Here is a 17,730-nt window from a genome sequence, read left to right as displayed (position 1 = left end):
CTGACCGACCAAACCTACACAATGGGCCTACAGACACACCACCATCTCAGAACCCAGTGACATTGAAGTCATAGCATGGAAACAGGCCATTTGGCCCACCCAGTCCCTGTCAGTGTTTACCCTCCACACGAGGAAATAGTTCCAATCACATTTACCCACCCTGTTCTCATATCCCTTCAATCCCTTTTCCTTCACCTGCCTATCCACTCTAATCTTGAATGGTGATATATTTCTTGCCTCAATCACTAACCCTGGAAGTGAATTCCAGGCAGCACTCTCACCCCGGAGACAGACAGTCGTGGATTCAAATTCCACTCCAGAGTCTTGATCCAGGCCGACACTCCCAGTGCTGTACCGAGGGAGTGCTGCACTGTCGGAGGTGCCGTCTTTCGGATGAAACGTTAAACCGAGGCCCCGTCTGCCCACTCAGGTGGATGTAAAAGATCCCATGGCACTATTCGAAGAGCAGGGGAGTTCTCCCTGGTGTCCTGGCCAATATTTATCCCTCAACCAACATCACAAACAGATTATCTGGTCATTATCACATTGCTGTTTGTGGGATCTTGCTGTGTGCAAATTGGCTGCCACTTTTCCTACATTACAACAGTGACTACACTTCAAAAGTACGTAATTGGCTGTGAAGTGCTTTGTGTCATCCTGAGGTCATGAAAGGCGCTATATAAATGCAAGTCTTTCTTTGTCTGTGAAAAAGGTCAGAATGTTTTCCAAATGGAAGCTGTGATAGTTGTCGAGTTACATGGCAGGCCTTGACTGAGTCGATGTACTTGCCAAAGAGACACAGTGACCGCAGTACTGATTTAGCAGTTGGCATGGATTTCATTTCCGCCAAAGTGTCCTTTAGCAGCTGCTGGTAACGGGCTGTCCCGTGGGGGCCATCCCTTGCTGAAGCAGGACCTCCATTGGAGTACTGTGTACAGTTCTGGTCACCCTATTATAGAAAGGATATTATTAAACTAGAAAGAGTGCAGAAAAGATTTACTAGGATGCTACCGGGACTTGATGGTTTGACTTACAGGGAGAGGTTAGACAGACTGGGACTTTTTTCCCTGGAGAGTAGGAGGTTGAGGGGTGATCTTATAGAAGTCTATAAAATAATGAGGGGCATAGATAAGGTCGATAGTCAAAATCTTTTCCCAAAGGTAGGGGAGTCTATAACGAGGGGGCATAGATTTAAGGTGAGAGGGGAGAGATACAAAAGGGTCCAGAGGGGCAATTTTTTCACTCAAAGGGTGGTGAGTGTCTGGAACGAGCTGCCAGAGGCAGTAGTAGAGGCGGGTACAATTTTGTCTTTTAAAAAGCATTTGGACAGTTACATGGGTAAGATGGGTATCGAGGGATATGGGCCAAGTGCAGGCAATTGGGACTAGCTTAGTGGTATAAACTGGGCGACATGGACATGTTGGGCCGAAGGGCCTGTTTCCATGTTGTAACTTCTATGATTCTATGATTCTATTACCAGCTCACCCCACTGCCGTGCTTCACAATCCCTGCTCTTCGTAACACAGGGACAGTTAGTGGGGGGTCTCCCTAATGGAATCTCCACGGGGCACCGTTCTTCACAGCTGAAGACCCAAAGTAATCTCCCTGGGACCAGAGATTGGCAGAGAGAAAAGGCCACAAGAGAAAGGATTCTTCAGTTGAAAAGTTTGACAAAGTGCCAGATCCTAATGAGGTGGAATTTAACAGCACTTCCACCTGACTAATGTCTCCGAGCAACCAGCAGTGCCTTTTCTGTAACGGGCATGGTTTGTCTGAGGCAGTCCATAGGTGGTGGTGAGGAATTCCAGAAACTTAACTGGACCAGCCACATAAATACTGTGGCTGCAAGAGCAGGTCAGAGGCTGGGTATTCTGCGGCGAGTGACTCACCTCCTGACTCCCCAAAGCCTCTCCACCATCTACAGGGCACAAGTCAGGAGTGTGATGGAATACTCTCCACTTGCTTGGATGAGTGCAGCTCCAACAACACTCAAGAAGCTCAACACCATCCAGGACAAAGCAGCCCGCTTGATTGGCACCCCATCCACCACCCTAAACATTCACCCTAAACATTCACTCCCTTCACCACCGGCGCACTGTGGCTGCAGTGTGTACCATCCACAGGATGTACTGCAGCAACTCGCCAAGGCTTCTTTGACAGTACCTCCCAAACCCGCGACCTCCACCACCGAGAAGGACAAGAGCAGCAGGCACATGGGAACATCACCACCTGCACGTTCCCCTCCAAGTCACACACCATCCCGACTTGGAAATATATCGCCGTTCCTTCATCGTCGTTGGGTCAAAATCCTGGAACTCCCTTCCTAACAGCACTGTGGGAGAACCTTCACCACACGGACTGCAGCGGTTCAAGAAGGCGGCTCACCACCACCTTCTCAAGGGCAATTAGGGATGGGCAATAAATGCCGGCCTCGCCAGCGACACCCACATCCCGAGAACGAATAAAAAAGACAGGATTACACTGGGCATCGCAGGTCACCGCACCGGGGCAAGGAGAATGGTGAGGAGATTTCGGACCAGTGGAGAATTGGCACTCAGCTGCTCTTCCCCATTTTCCTTCACCGTCTGCACAGAATCCACCACAAAACAGGTGGTAAATGGGAGGAAAGTCTCGTGCCATGTTTTCCAGAGGGAGATATTTGCCTCCATAACGATAGTGACTGCACCTAATCCATGGGGTGTGAAGGGCTCTCTCTGAGATGCACTATGAACTATCAATGCAATTCATATGTTCCTACCTTAGTGAACACCTTCTGAAAATTCATACACATTACATCGACTACATTATCTGTCCAATCACAGTCACACCTTCATCAAAAATCCATTAAATTTGTCACGCACCACTTGATAAAGAAAATTCATACTGGCTGTGATTAACTCACACATTTCAAATTGCTTACCAGATACAAGATTAAATGTTGGAGGTTTAGAACAGAGGGCAGGAGAAAGCTCTTCACACAGAGAGCTGTGAGACTGTGGAATTCACTCCTGGAGTTAGTGGTTGAGGCAGAAACTATGGTAATGTTCAAGATTAGATTGGATGGGTGGATGAAGGAAAAGGGTTTGAAGAGATTTAGGAACGGGGGGTACATGTGTTAAGGGCTATTTCCTCATGTGGAGGGTAATCACAGACCTGGTCTGGTTGGGCCGAATGGCCTGTTTCTGTTTTGTAACTTGTATGTCTCTATGTGTTTAAGTCGTCTTCTCTGAAATAGATGTTTGAAGTTAAAACAGCCTCATGTTTTAGGAATAGCAATGTACAGAGCACATGAACCTCCAACCAGGCAGATACTGACCTCACTGCTGGCTCACTCGAACTCCCTCCAAACCGAGTCATTCCCCATTGACCCAGACCTGGATCTGTCCCATTCCCACCAGACTCATTAGATGCTGAGCTCGGTCCTGCTCACCCCTGAGAGTTCTTTTCACACTTTCTAAGTGTGATTCTAAACATGAATCATATTTAATAAATGTATGTTTTAGCTCATCCAATTGGATAGATGAATTCTCCCTTTAACCAAATACAGCCATAAAATTAATCTCCAGTGTTGTTGCGGGGGATTTTTAAAAGATTCATTCTCGGGGATGTGGGCGTCGCTGGCAAGGCCGGCATTTATTGCCCATCCCGAGCTGCCCTGAGAAGGTAGAGGTGGGCCATATTCTTGAATCACTGTTAGCAACTTGATAGAACTGAGTGATTTGCTCGGCCACTTCAGGGTCAACCATTTTGGTGTGGGATTGGAGTCACATCTCGGCCCGGCCCGGCCCGGGTAAGGACGGCAGGTTTCCTTCCCCAAACGGCATTAGTGAACCAGTGGGTTTTTACAATAATCCAACGGTTTCATGGTCACTTTTACTGACACCAGCTTTTTATTTACAGATTTTTTAAACAGAATTCAAATTTTCAAACTGCCATGGTGGGATTTGAACTCACGTTCTCTGGATTAACCAGTAACATAACCCAGGCCTCTGGATTAACCAGTAACATAACCCAGGCCTCTGGATTAACCAGTAATATAACCCAGGCCTCTGGATTAACCAGTAACATAACCCAGGCCTCTGGATTAACCAGTAATATAACCCAGGCCTCTGGATTAACCAGTAACATAACCCAGGCCTCTGGATTAACCAGTAACATAACCCAGGCCTCTGGATTAACCAGTAACATAACCCAGGCCTCTGGATTAACCAGTAATATAACCCAGGCCTCTGGATTAACCAGTAACATAACCCAGGCCTCTGGATTAACCAGTAATATAACCCAGGCCTCTGGATTAACCAGTAACATAACCCAGGCCTCTGGATTAACCAGTAATATAACCCAGGCCTCTGGATTAACCAGTAACATAACCCAGGCCTCTGGATTAACCAGTAACATAACCCAGGCCTCTGGATTAACCAGTAACATAACCCCGACACGACCATACCTAATGCTCAGAACATGTCTCTTGCTCAGTCTTAGAGTTCAGTAAGAAACAGCTTTAGACTTTGTCCTCATTCCAGAGTTGATGAGTGTCAGTACACAAGAAACAAATGAGCATTTCCAAGAAATAAAATCCTGGTCCCAGTGGGAGGATCTGGTGAGGTTTTGGCAGCGGAAACATTCAGTCGTTCACACTAAGGTCAATGTGGGTTGTTGTCACTGTGTGAGATGTTTGGCACTTATTTCCATCTTGCTGTCCTGTATTTACAATAATCTTCTCAAGGGTTAGAAACAAAGAAGGGAGACGGAGGATGGAAAAGTTGGGCTATAGATCCGTCTTGGCGATAGCGAATCAGCAGACTTCAACGTAAAAGAAAGTGGGGCAGGGTGTAAAAGGGGCGGCTGATTCGCCATTGCCCGTTTTGCTCTGCTGTCTAAGACGGAATTCTACCCGGTGATAGGTGGACACGAGCAGAGAAGGAGGCCCGTCACTCACAGAGGGAATGTTTCAAACTTGTATTTCAAGCAACATTTTTATTAAATGAACTCAATGATCTCTCATTGTGTGACACACGGGGAGGGGAGGGGTCGATCTTGACTTTCGGAGTCAACCAGAGGTGAAATGACCCCCATGATTTTGAAGTCCCGGCCTCATTTAAATCTGGCAGGCAAACTGCGGAGAACCAAACAGGTGTCCGAGTGTCCCAGTGTTCCGGTGACCGAATGTCCTGGTGTCCTGGTGTCCCGGTATCCCGGTGTCCTGGTGTCCCAGTGTCCAGGTGTCCTGGTGTCCTGGTGTCCAGCTGTCCTGGTGTCCCGGTGTCCTGGTGTCCCGGTATCCCTGTGCCCAGGTGTCCCGGTGTCCAGGTGTCCCAGTATCCAGGTGTCCAGGTGTCCTGGTGTCCCGGTGTCCAGGTGTCCCGGTGTCCTGGTGTCCAGCTGTCCTGGTGTCCCGGTGTCCTGGTGTCCCGGTATCCCTGTGCCCAGGTGTCCCGGTGTCCAGGTGTCCCAGTGTCCTGGTGTCCTGGTGTCCAGGTGTCCCAGTGTCCAGGTGTCCTGGTGTCCCGGTGTCCCGGTGTCCCGGTGTCCCGGTGTCCAGGTGTCCCGGTGTCCCGGTGTCCCGGTGTCCTGGTGTCCCGGTGTCCCGGTGTCCTGGTGTCCCGGTGTCCCGGTGTCCCGGTGTCCAGCTGTCCTGGTGTCCTGGTGTCCTGGTGTCCCGGTGTCCCGGTGTCCAGCTGTCCTGGTGTCCCGGTGTCCCGGTGTCCCGGTGTCCTGGTGTCCCGGTGTCCCGGTGTCCTGGTGTCCTGGTGTCCCGGTGTCCCGGTGTCCAGGTGTCCAGGTGTCCAGGTGTCCTGGTGTCCCAGTGTCCAGGTGTCCAGGTGTCCCGGTGTCCTGGTGTCCCAGTGTCCAGGTGTCCAGGTGTCCAGGTGTCCTGGTGTCCAGGTGTCCTGGTGTCCCGGTGTCCTGGTGTCCAAGTGTGCAGGTGTCCTGGTGTCCAGGTGTCCAGGTGTCCTGGTGTCCTGGTGTCCAAGTGTCCAGGTGTCCTGGTGTCCTGGTGTCCAGGTGTCCTGGTGTCCTGGTGTCCAGGTGTCCTGGTGTCCTGGTGTCCCAGTGTCCAGGTGTCCCAGTGTCCAGGTGTCCTGGTGTCCCAGTGTCCAGGTGTCCTGGTGTCCCAGTGTCCAGGTGTCCCAGTGTCCTGGTGTCCAGGTGTCCTGGTGTCCAGGTGTCCTGGTGTCCCGGTGTCCTGGTGTCCCAGTGTCCAGGTGTCCCAGTGTCCTGGTGTCCAGGTGTCCTGGTGTCCAGGTGTCCTGGTGTCCAGGTGTCCCGGTGTCCCAGTGTCCAGGTGTCCTGGTGTCCCAGTGTCCAGGTGTCCTGGTGTCCCAGTGTCCAGGTGTCCTGGTGTCCAGGTGTCCCAGTGTCCAGGTGTCCTGGTGTCCCAGTATCCAGGTGTCCTGGTGTCCTGGTGTCCCAGTGTCCAGGTGTCCCGGTGTCCAAGTGTCCAAGTGTCCAGGTGTCCTGGTGTCCTGGTGTCCAGGTGTCCTGGTGTCCTGGTGTCCCAGTGTCCAGGTGTCCAAGTGTCCAGGTGTCCTGGTGTCCTGGTGTCCAGGTGTCCTGGTGTCCTGGTGTCCCGGTGTCCCGGTGTCCAGGTGTCCTGGTGTCCCGGTGTCCCGGTGTCCCGGTGTCCAGCTGTCCCGGTGTCCCGGTGTCCCGGTGTCCCGGTGTCCCGGTGTCCAGGTGTCCCGGTGTCCCGGTGTCCCGGTGTCCAGCTGTCCTGGTGTCCCGGTGACCCGGTGTCCCGGTGTCCCGGTGTCCAGGTGTCCTGGTGTCCCGGTGTCCCGGTGTCCCGGTGTCCCGGTGTCCCGGTGTCCCGGTGTCCAGGTGTCCAGGTGTCCCGGTGTCCTGGTGTCCCAGTGTCCAGGTGTCCAGGTGTCCCGGTGTCCTAGTGTCCCAGTGTCCAGGTGTCCATGTGTCCTGGTGTCCAGGTGTCCTGGTGTCCCGGTGTCCTGGTGTCCAAGTGTGCAGGTGTCCTGGTGTCCCGGTGTCCTGGTGTCCCGGTGTCCCGGTGTCCCGGTGTCCCGGTGTCCAGGTGTCCAGGTGTCCCGGTGTCCTGGTGTCCCAGTGTCCAGGTGTCCAGGTGTCCCGGTGTCCTGGTGTCCCAGTGTCCAGGTGTCCAGGTGTCCTGGTGTCCAGGTGTCCTGGTGTCCCGGTGTCCTGGTGTCCTGGTGTCCAGGTGTCCTGGTGTCCCGGTGTCCTGGTGTCCTGGTGTCCTGGTGTCCTGGTGTCCAAGTGTGCAGGTGTCCTGGTGTCCCGGTGTCCAGGTGTCCTGGTGTCCTGGTGTCCTGGTGTCCAAGTGTCCAGGTGTCCTGGTGTCCTGGTGTCCAAGTGTCCAGGTGTCCTGGTGTCCTGGTGTCCTGGTGTCCCGGTGTCCAGGTGTCCTGGTGTCCTGGTGTCCCAGTGTCCAGGTGTCCCATTGTCCAGGTGTCCTGGTGTCCCAGTGTCCAGGTGTCCTGGTGTCCCAGTGTCCAGGTGTCCCAGTGTCCCGGTGTCCAGGTGTCCTGGTGTCCAGGTGTCCTGGTGTCCCGGTGTCCTGGTGTCCCAGTGTCCAGGTGTCCCAGTGTCCTGGTGTCCAGGTGTCCTGGTGTCCAGGTGTCCTGGTGTCCCAGTGTCCCAGTGTCCAGGTGTCCAGGTGTCCCAGTGTCCCAGTGTCCAAGTGTCCAGGTGTCCCGGTGTCCCGGTGTCCAGGTGTCCTGGTGTCCTGGTGTCCCAGTGTCCAGGTGTCCCAGTGTCCAGGTGTCCTGGTGTCCAGGTATCCCAGTGTCCAGGTGTCCTGGTGTCCCAGTATCCAGGTGTCCTGGTGTCCAGGTGTCCCAGTGTCCTGGTGTCCTGGTGTCCTGGTGTCCCAGTGTCCAGGTGTCCTGGTGTCCCAGTGTCCAGGTGTCCAGGTGTCCCAGTGTCCCGGTGTCCAAGTGTCCAGGTGTCCTGGTGTCCTGGTGTCCCAGTGTCCAGGTGTCCTGGTTTTCCCGGTGTCCCAGTGCAGCTTTCCAGATTGAGGCCTCGAGACCGGGCTGGGACGGCCGCCAGCATTCTAAGTGACGGGGAGGGGGTCGCAACCGCAGAGGGTGAGACCCCCATGCAGCAGTGGCCCAGATTATTCTTGTGGGCCCCTGATAATAATTCGACACTTATCTTTTGGGGCCTCTTCTCCCCATCGCCCGTGGAACTGGTTGGAGTGAGCGCTGTCCAGGATCCACCCTCTAACGGCAATCGGGCTCTGATTTACGTCCTTGGACCCCGATTTCTATATTAAAAGGGGCCTATCGCCTGAATCAGGCGGGCACTTTGGACACCTGGTGGGGGGCCTCTTTCAAAATGGTGCCGGACGCATTGCCGGTGTTAGCGAGACGGTGAGGCTACGGACCCCCCTCTGAGACCGTTACCTTCCCGTTAACACCAGGGAAGGGGAGTGAGAATCGACCCGGGGAATCTGCAGGTGAGGCAGGGTTAGAGACTGGAGATATTGAACTGGGGAGTGCAGAGGTAATTCAGACCCCATTTTAAAATCATACATTCTGACCTTATTTTCAGATAATACTTTAATTTGATGTTATTTAAAGTTAATAATAAGGGGTGAACGAGACAGAACCATCTCATGCATTGGACCTCCAGCCCCCTGTGATAGGGCAGATCCCAGGGTCAGTCTAACCCCTGTGATAGGGCAGATCCCAGGGTCAGTGATAGGACAGATCCCAGGGTCAGTCTAACCCCTGTGATAGGGCAGATCCCAGGGTCAGTGATAGGACAGATCCCAGGGTCAGTCTAACCCCTGTGATAGGACAGATCCCAGGGTCAGTCTAACCCCTGTGATAGGGCAGATCCCAGGGTCAGTCTAACCCCTGTGATAGGACAGATCCCAGGGTCAGTCTAACCCCTGTGATAGGGCAGATCCCAGGGTCAGTGATAGGGCAGATCCCAGGGTCAGTCTAACCCCTGTGATAGGACAGATCCCAGGGTCAGTCTAACCCCTGTGATAGGGCAGATCCCAGGGTCAGTGATAGGACAGATCCCAGGGTCAGTCTAACCCCTGTGATAGGACAGATCCCAGGGTCAGTGATAGGACAGATCCCAGGGTCAGTCTAACCCCTGTGATAGGACAGATCCCAGGGTCAGTCTAACCCCTGTGATAGGACAGATCCCAGGGTCAGTCTAACCCCTGTGATAGGACAGATCCCAGGGTCAGTCTAACCCCTGTGATAGGACAGATCCCAGGGTCAGTGATAGGACAGATCCCAGGGTCAGTCTAACCCCTGTGATAGGACAGATCCCAGGGTCAGTCTAACCCCTGTGATAGGACAGATCCCAGGGTCAGTCTAACCCCTGTGATAGGACAGATCCCAGGGTCAGTCTAACCCCTGTGATAGGACAGATCCCAGGGTCAGTCTAACCCCTGTGATAGGACAGATCCCAGGGTCAGTGATAGGACAGATCCCAGGGTCAGTGATAGGACAGATCCCAGGGTCAGTCTAACCCCTGTGATAGGACAGATCCCAGGGTCAGTGATAGGACAGATCCCAGGGTCAGTCTAACCCCTGTGATAGGACAGATCCCAGGGTCAGTCTAACCCCTGTGATAGGACAGATCCCAGGGTCAGTCTAACCCCTGTGATAGGACAGATCCCAGGGTCAGTCTAACCCCTGTGATAGGGCAGATCCCAGGGTCACTCTGCTACATGAAGAAACACAGGGTTCAAAGTGAGTGTTGAGCTGAAGCTGCCATGACAGGTCGATGAGCGTCTTGTACAAGAGATTAAACTTATTTTAAGAGAAACAGAATTTTGGACAATGTTTCTGAAAGTACTTTCTGAAATAGGAGGAGGAAATACATCACAGGCTAAATAAATGATATTCTGATTCCTGTCCCCGCAGAGTGATTTTTCATTTGGGAACTGGACAGCTTGGTACAAAATGTCCCAGTAGATAACCCCAGGCCACCTCTCCCTAAGAAACTTCTCCCATTTTTCTCTCTGAGCATTTTATTCGTGACCCCCTTTGGAAAGGTTCACTCACATCTTGAGTAATGGACATGTTCTCACACTCTGGCCTGTTCCCTAATGTCCTTCAGTAAACAAAGTCATTGCACTATTCAACCACAGCTCTTGGTTTGAAACCCATCGCAAAACAGCTGCAAAGACCCTTCTTGTCTCCTTGAAAGAGGCAGTTCCCCCTCACAGTGACTCTACGCTAAACTCATCATATCTAAAAGCTCAGCCTCTGAATAGTTCTGCCTTCCAGAGTCAACACTTTCAGGAGAGGAGAGGGCAGGTCAGGGAAACAAGGAGTAAGGCCCCAAAATTCCTGGGGGTGCGCTCCAGTGTCAGTGCGGCAGAGCAGAACCCCCTGCTTGTCCAGGCCGGAGATCCTGGGGACAGGGTCCTTTAAATAATTGGGGTAGGCCATTGGCCCCCACGCCCACTTACGGCCTAACCCCATGTGAGATGGGATGGGATCACTCGCTGCTCCATGGGATGTCCCCTTCCCACTCTGAGATCCAGAGGAGAAATCTTCAGCTCCCACTGGTGCCTCTCTATGACGAGAGAAAGTAAGATCTCCTCCAATAGCCTGGGGCCCTCACTAGGCCTCAAATGGATTCCCGGCAGGTCTAAACTATTGGCGTAAATTCCGTTGAAGCCTTTTGAGGCCGTAGAGGGAGGAATTTCCCAAGTTAAAGAACAACCCCCTCAAGCAGAATTTAAAGGACGGTCTAAATGGGGAGTAATCGCAGTGGAACTGGAATCTGTCACATATTCCGGGCCCAGAGGGGTGAAAATCAGGCACCGCCCCGGCAAGTCCCAGGAATATCAAATATCAAATATTCCTGCCTTTGATGGATCATCATTTTCATCACATGACCAATCGATAGGCGGTCAGTGATTTATATCAAAGTATCATTAATATAGAGACTGTGGCCCCAAAACCCCATCAGGCCCTAGTGGAGGTGCGGCAGGTCGACCAGGGCAATGGAAAGAGGGGTGGAGTCTGCTTGTGTCAGGATTCAGGCCCATTTACACTGAAACACTAAATTCTGGCAGGGGGAGGTGGGTTAACCTCCGTCAGCCCTCCCCCTCCCCCACCAACACATCATGGGGATCACATTGGGGGAGTTCATGGGCTGCACCAGAAACTTCTGCCAGTTCACTCTCAGCAGATCTAAGCAGAACTCACGCCATCTGGGGGCTGGGGGCTGGGGGCAAGGAGCTGGGGGCTGGGGGCAAGGAGCTGGGGGCTGGGGGCAAGGAGCTGGGGGCTGGAGGCTGGGGACTGGGGGATGGGGGCTGGGGGTTGGGGGCTGGGGACTGGGGGCTGGGGGTTGGGGGCTGGGGGTTGGGGGCAAGGAGCTGGGGGCTGGGGACTGGGGGCTGGGGGCATGGAGCTGGGGGCTGGGGGTTGGGGGCTGGGGACTGGGGACTGGGGGCTGAGGGTTGGGGAGCTGGGGGTTGGGGGCAAGGAGCTGGGGGCAGAAGTTGCTGTCTCTTATGGAAGTGACAATGCTCCTACCCCTCCACTGCCATCACCTAATGGAGGTTCAGATCTGGGCCCAGCTGCCCTTGACTCGGCAGAAAGGATGGCAACAAGAATCGGGTCCCTCAGAGACAGCAGCTTCACTGAGACGAGGGTCCCCTCAGTCCTCGAAGGTTCCGGAAGGATCTATCCACCCGTCCACCTATCAACCTAACATCACTCAGGGAGAACCTTGTGGAAGTAAGAGATGAGGAGGTGGAGTGAGTGGGTGGGACAAAGTGTAGACACATGTGGGAAACAGCTGCAGGTAGAATGTAGGAAATTATTCGAAACTTTTAGGGAAATTGTTTTGGAAAATAAATTGTCTTTGAGGGCTTAGACTTCAGAGTTAATTCCTGCAAATGTTTGGAACTTAGTGGGTTTGGCTCAGGGTGTGAGTTGTGCATTCTCAGGGTGTGGGCATCGCTGGCGAGGCTGGCATTTATTGCCCATCCCTGGTTGCCCTGAGGAGACGGTTGCTCACTCTGGTAGGTGACTATTAAAGTGGGAGGAGTCATGAATTAAAGCCAGCAATTACAGTATGTGCTATCACTTTGAAAACAGTTATTCAGTTCAGTCTGGGTCATACTTCTAGAAAGATCCTTGGCAATGAAAATGGAAAGTACCTTTGGTGAGCTGAGAAGTCCAGGTGGACAGACTCCTCGTGGACAGACCGCTTTGCACGATGATGCTGATGACGTACAGTGTCCCTGTCGTACGATAGACCCTCATATTGCTTGATAAATGGGTTGAGTTTTGCTCCAGTACCTCCTGGACAGACAGAGACAGAAATCGATATTGTGCGTACAGTGAGAGACGGATAAGCAGACGTCAGGGACTTGAGGGTGACGGAAGCAGAGTTTTTTTAGCTATAATGTATTAAATTTGGTCGCACACTTCTTTTCTGGATGTCACTATTTCTGCCGGGAATCAAGGTGGCATTTCAATAGAATTTCCCATTATTAAGTGAACGGTTACTAGGGGGTAATTTTAACCCCAAAGAACGGGTGGGTTGGGGGTGGGTGGGAGGTTAAAGTAACAGCTTTTTGGAGTGGGACCGCGCCCCGGGTCTGACCCAGAGTGAGTTTGGATTCGGCACATCTGAAACCCTGAAGTCCGACTTAATGCAGACGGGCCAATAGGTGAAGAGGCAATTTAGCTCAGTGAAATAGTTGAGGCATTTCATCTTTTGTTGATTCTAAGTGTGAAACTAATTTAAGCTCCCCTGCACGGGTTTCCCATCACTACTGAATCTCGTCAGGTGAGAGGAGGTGGGAAGGGCCAGATCCATGGGGTGAGGGCCTTTAACGCACTGCTTGTGGGCCCGGAGGAGCAGGAGAGCTTCATCCAGGCCCAACGAGCTCACCTGCCACGATCGGCTGACCCCGCCCCGCCCCGATGGGAGACCCCCCTGATATCCAACCTCCCCCACCAATGGCCGAGACCTCCCGATGGGAGACCCCCCCTGATATCCACACTCCCCCCACAATGATAGACCCCCCTCCACCTCCGAATCTTCATCCGACCTCTGACTGCTGACCTCTGACTGCTGACCTGATCACCTCTCTGCCCGTGATCTTCTCCAAGGTGCCCTCCCACCTCCCCCCCACCCACGTCCTCCAGGGCCCACGATCTCTCCCTCCCTCCCTCCCTCCCTCCTCTCAATCTGACGCGTGAGAAATCCAGAAGCAAAAATAATTATCTCCAATCGAGTTGTGACCGCTGATTCCGACAGACTCACTTCACTTCCAGATTTCCACACCAGAACCCACCCACCCGCTGAGATCCCGGCCCCCAGTTCAAACCATGCTCGAGACGTCACAGGCCCCGTCACACCTGCAGCTGCACAATTCTACCACTGGGTGGAGCTTCCAGTTCCACAGGTTTCTGACAATTTTCTCTTCAGGTCGGTTTTGATTGGACATTTTAGCTTCTTTCTCATGGTTAAGTTTTTAAATTTTGTTTTTCTCTCCTTTTTTAGGCTCTCATCACCTGTCAGTCTCTCATTTCCCATGTAATCTAAAAGAAAACAGGGGCCTGTACCTATATCTGTACCTTAATCTGTACCTGTACCTGTATCTATCGCTACCTGTATCTGTACGTGTTTCTAAATGTACAGATACAGATAGATCTGTACCCTGTAGCTGTACCTCTACCTGTAGCTCTATCTGTACATGTACCTACACCTCTCCCCATATCTGTACCTTTATCTGTATCCCTACCCGTATCCGTATCCATACCTGTATCTGTACCTGTACCTCTACCTCTACCTGTAGCTCTATCTGTAGCTATAACATTAATGAGTGGGTTTAGGACTGGCATTCTACAATTCACCCCAAGTCCTGATACAGTTTCACTCAGCTAGCCCTCCCACCGTACTACAGATTATCCTGAATGAAGCTCCTGCTTAGCTGCTCGTCCCAGGGCACGATTTACTGGGGCAGCATCAGAGGATCAAATAGTAACATGGGTTAATATGGAGTCTTAAACCTTAGTGCCAGGATCAGTGCTCAGCTTCTGTGTTAAGTGAGGGACAAATCGGAATTATTACTTAGAGTGGAAAAAAATCCCATCGCACCTCCCACAGTGCAGCACTCCCTCAGTACTGACCCTCCGACAGTGCAGCGCTCCCTCAGTACTGACCCTCCGACAGTGCAGCGCTCCCTCAGTACTGAACCTCCGACAGTGCAGCGCTCCCTCAGTACTGACCCTCCGACAGTGCAGCGCTCCCTCAGTACTGACCCTCCGACAGTGCAGCGCTCCCTCAGTACTGACCCTCCGACAGTGCAGCGCTCCCTCAGTACTGAACCTCCGACAGTGCAGCGCTCCCTCAGTACTGACCCTCCGACAGTGCAGCGCTCCCTCAGTACTGACCCTCCGACAGTGCAGCGCTCCCTCAGTACTGACCCTCCGACAGTGCAGCACTCCCTCAGTACTGACCCTCCGACAGTGCAGCGCTCCCTCAGGACTGACCCTCCGACAGTGCAGCAATCCCTCAGTACTGACCCTCCGACAGTGCGTCACTCCCTCAGTACTGACCCTCCGACAGTGCAGCACTCCCTCAGTACTGACCCTCCGACAGTGCAGCTCTCCCTCAGTACTGACCCTCCGACAGTGCAGCGCTCCCTCAGTACTGACCCCCCCGACAGTGCAGCGCTCCCTCAGTACTGACCCCCCCGACAGTGCAGCGCTCCCTCAGTACTGACTCTCCGACAGTGCAGCACTCCCTCAGTACTGACCCTCCGACAGTGCAGCGCTCCCTCAGTACTGACCATCCGACAGTGCAGCACTCCCTCAGTACTGACCCTCCGACAGTGCAGCTCTCCCTCAGTACTGACCCTCCGACAGTGCAGCGCTCCCTCAGTACTGACCCCCCCGACAGTGCAGCGCTCCCTCAGTACTGACCCTCCGACAGTGCAGCGCTCCCTCAGTACTGACCCTCCGACAGTGCAGCGCTCCCTCAGTACTGACCCTCCGACAGTGCAGCGCTCCCTCAGTACTGACCCCCCCGACAGTGCAGCGCTCCCTCAGTACTGACCCTCCGACAGTGCAGCGCTCCCTCAGTACTGACCCTCCGACAGTGCAGCACTCCCTCAGTACTGACCCTCCGACAGTGCAGCGCTCCCTCAGTACTGACCCTCCGACAGTGCAGCACTCCCTCAGTACTGACCCTCCGACAGTGCAGCACTCCCTCAGTACTGACCCTCCGGGAGTGTCGGCCTGGATTTTGTGCTGAAGTCCTGGAGTGGGAGTTGAACCCATGACCTTCAGACTCAGACACAAGTTTCCTGCCCACTGAATCTCGGCCCACGGTTTACTTTCAATTAGGGCCAGTTTTGCGCTGATGGCCCATAATGTGAAAGGGCACAAGAGTGACATGGCACTGCCAGCTCCACGTTCAGGTAAATATCTTTAAAAAACCATTCTTGTTTGCTGGTGGCCTGCAGCGGTCCCTTTAAGGAATGCTGGTCAGGCCTCATGTAGACCACATTTTCCTGAGTGCAGTCGTCCCGACGCCAACTGCGTTCAGGGCAGCCCAAGTTTCCAAAGGGGGCCTCAAACAGGCGCTCGGCCCCTTGTTTGAAGATGTAAAGAGCCTAACGCCTGTTTCAGGCGTGGGCCCTGGACGCCTCTTTTTCTGCCTTTACCAATATGACGGGTGGCAGACATCTGGTGCGGAATGGGCGCGCACCACCCACCATATTGGATGCTCAGGCACCCGTTTTGCGCCTGAAGAACGTGTGTGGCGCCTTTGAATTTCTAGGCCTAGGGATTCCATTTGCCTTTATTAAGGCCGTATCCCCTTGCACTGCCGCATTTAATGACCCCGGCACACCAAGGTCTCTTCGCTCCTCTTCTCCATTTAAAATCTCACCATTTGAGGTGTACTTCCTTATTCTTCCAAAATTTATTACTGAACAATATTCTACATTGAGCTGCAGGGAGGCAGTGTCACAAGAAGCCTACACTGCAACTCCCCCAGGGCTGAGTGGCTGAGAGTAGTGGCTGCAGAGATAGTGGATGCATTGGTTGTGATCTTCCAAAATTCCCTAGATTCTGGAATGGTCCCAGCGAATTGGAAGGTAGCAAATATAACCCCACTATTCAAGAAAGGAGGGAGAGAGAAAACAGGGAACTACAGGCCGGTTAGCCTGACATCAGTCATCGGGAAAATGCTGGAATTCATTGTTAAGGAAGTGGTAACAGGGCACTTAGAAAATTATACTATGATTAGGCAGAGTCAACATGGTTTTATGAAAGGGAAATTGTGTTTGACAAATTTATTAGAGTTTTTTGAGGATGTAACTAGCAGCGTAGATAAAGGGGAACCAGTGGATGTCGTATATTTGGATTTTCAAAAGGCATTTGATAAGGTGCCACATAAAAGGTTGTTACACAAGATAAGGGCTCGTGGGGTTGGGGGTAATATATTAGAATGGATTGAGGATTGGTTAACGGACAGAAAACAGAGAGTAAGGATAAACGGGTCATTCTCAGGTTGTCAGGCTGTAACTAGTGGGGTGCCGCAAGGATCAGTGCTTGGGCCTCAGCTATTTACAATATATATTAATGACTTAGATGGAGGGACCGAGTGTAATGTATCCAAGTTTGCTGACGGTACAAAGCTAGGTGGGAAAGTAAGCTGTGAGCAGGACAGAGTCTGGAAAGGGATATAGACAGGTTAAGTGAGTGGGCAAGAAGGTGGCAGATGGAGTATAATGTGGGGAATTGTGAGGTTATTCACTTTGGTAGGAAGAATAGAAAAACAGAATATTTTTTATCTGGTGAGAAACTATTAAATCTTGGTGTTCAGAGAGACTTGGGTGTCTTCGTACAAGAAATACAAAAGGTTAATATGCAGGTACAGCGAGCAATTAGGAAAGCAAATGGAATGTTGTCCTTTATTGTACGGGGGTTGGAGTACAAGAGTAAGGAAGTCTTACTACAATTGTACAGGGCTTTGGTGAGACCTCACCTGGAGTACTGTGTACAGTTTTGGTCTCCTTACCTAAGGAGGGATATATTTGCCTTAGAGGCGATGCAATGAAGGTTCACTAGATTGATTCCTGGGATGAGAGGGTTGTCCTATGAGGAGAGATTGAGTAGAATGGGCCTATACTCTGGAGTTTAGAAGAATGAGAGGTGATCTCATTGAAACATAAGATTCTGAGGGGGTTTGACAGGGTAGATGCTGAGAGATTGTTTCCCCTGGCTGGAGAGTCTAGAACTAGGGGACATAGTCGCAGGATAAGGTGTCGGCCATTTGGGGCTGAGATGAGGAGGAATTTCTTCACCCAGAGGGCTGTGGATGCTCAGTCGTTGAGTATATTCAAGGCTGAGATCGATTGATTTTTGGACTCTAGGGGAATCAAGGGATATGGGGATCGGGCAGGAAAGTGGAGTTGAGGTCGAAGATCAGCCATGATCTGATTGAATGGCGGAGCTCGAGGGGCCGTATGGCCTACTCCTGCTCCTATTTCTTATGTTCTTATATTCACTCTGAATCAAACCTATGTTGGGAGTGCTCAGTGCTGAGACCCTGAGAAAGTCTCCCACACCCCACATCCAGAAACACACCAAATTCACCAAAAATAATTCTTCTAAAAAAATAATTTATCAAATCATAGCAATTTAGATCTAAGTTTTTCTGTTCTAATCCTGCTGAAATTCCTTAAATTCTTGTCATCGAGAGCAGGTCCAGACAGCTCCCTGTCTTGCTCCCTCTCTCTCT

General features: G+C 52.3%; 1 protein-coding gene across 3 annotated transcripts in view; it reads right to left on the bottom strand.

Moving 5' to 3' along the window:
* The window catches only part of si:ch1073-396h14.1 (disintegrin and metalloproteinase domain-containing protein 10), a 660,397-nt gene that overhangs the window by 642,449 nt on the left and 218 nt on the right, over nucleotides 1–17,730 (bottom strand). For all 3 annotated transcript variants that reach the window (XM_067967993.1, XM_067967994.1, XM_067967995.1), the window contains exon 2: nucleotides 12,125–12,269. In XM_067967993.1, the coding sequence (XP_067824094.1) occupies nucleotides 12,125–12,269 (145 nt within the window). The remainder of the gene's footprint in view (nucleotides 1–12,124; nucleotides 12,270–17,730) is intronic.

Source organism: Heptranchias perlo, chromosome 29 (assembly GCF_035084215.1).
Source record: "Heptranchias perlo isolate sHepPer1 chromosome 29, sHepPer1.hap1, whole genome shotgun sequence".
Taxonomy (NCBI): domain Eukaryota; kingdom Metazoa; phylum Chordata; class Chondrichthyes; order Hexanchiformes; family Hexanchidae; genus Heptranchias; species Heptranchias perlo.
This window is presented reverse-complemented; position numbering and strand designations above follow the sequence as displayed.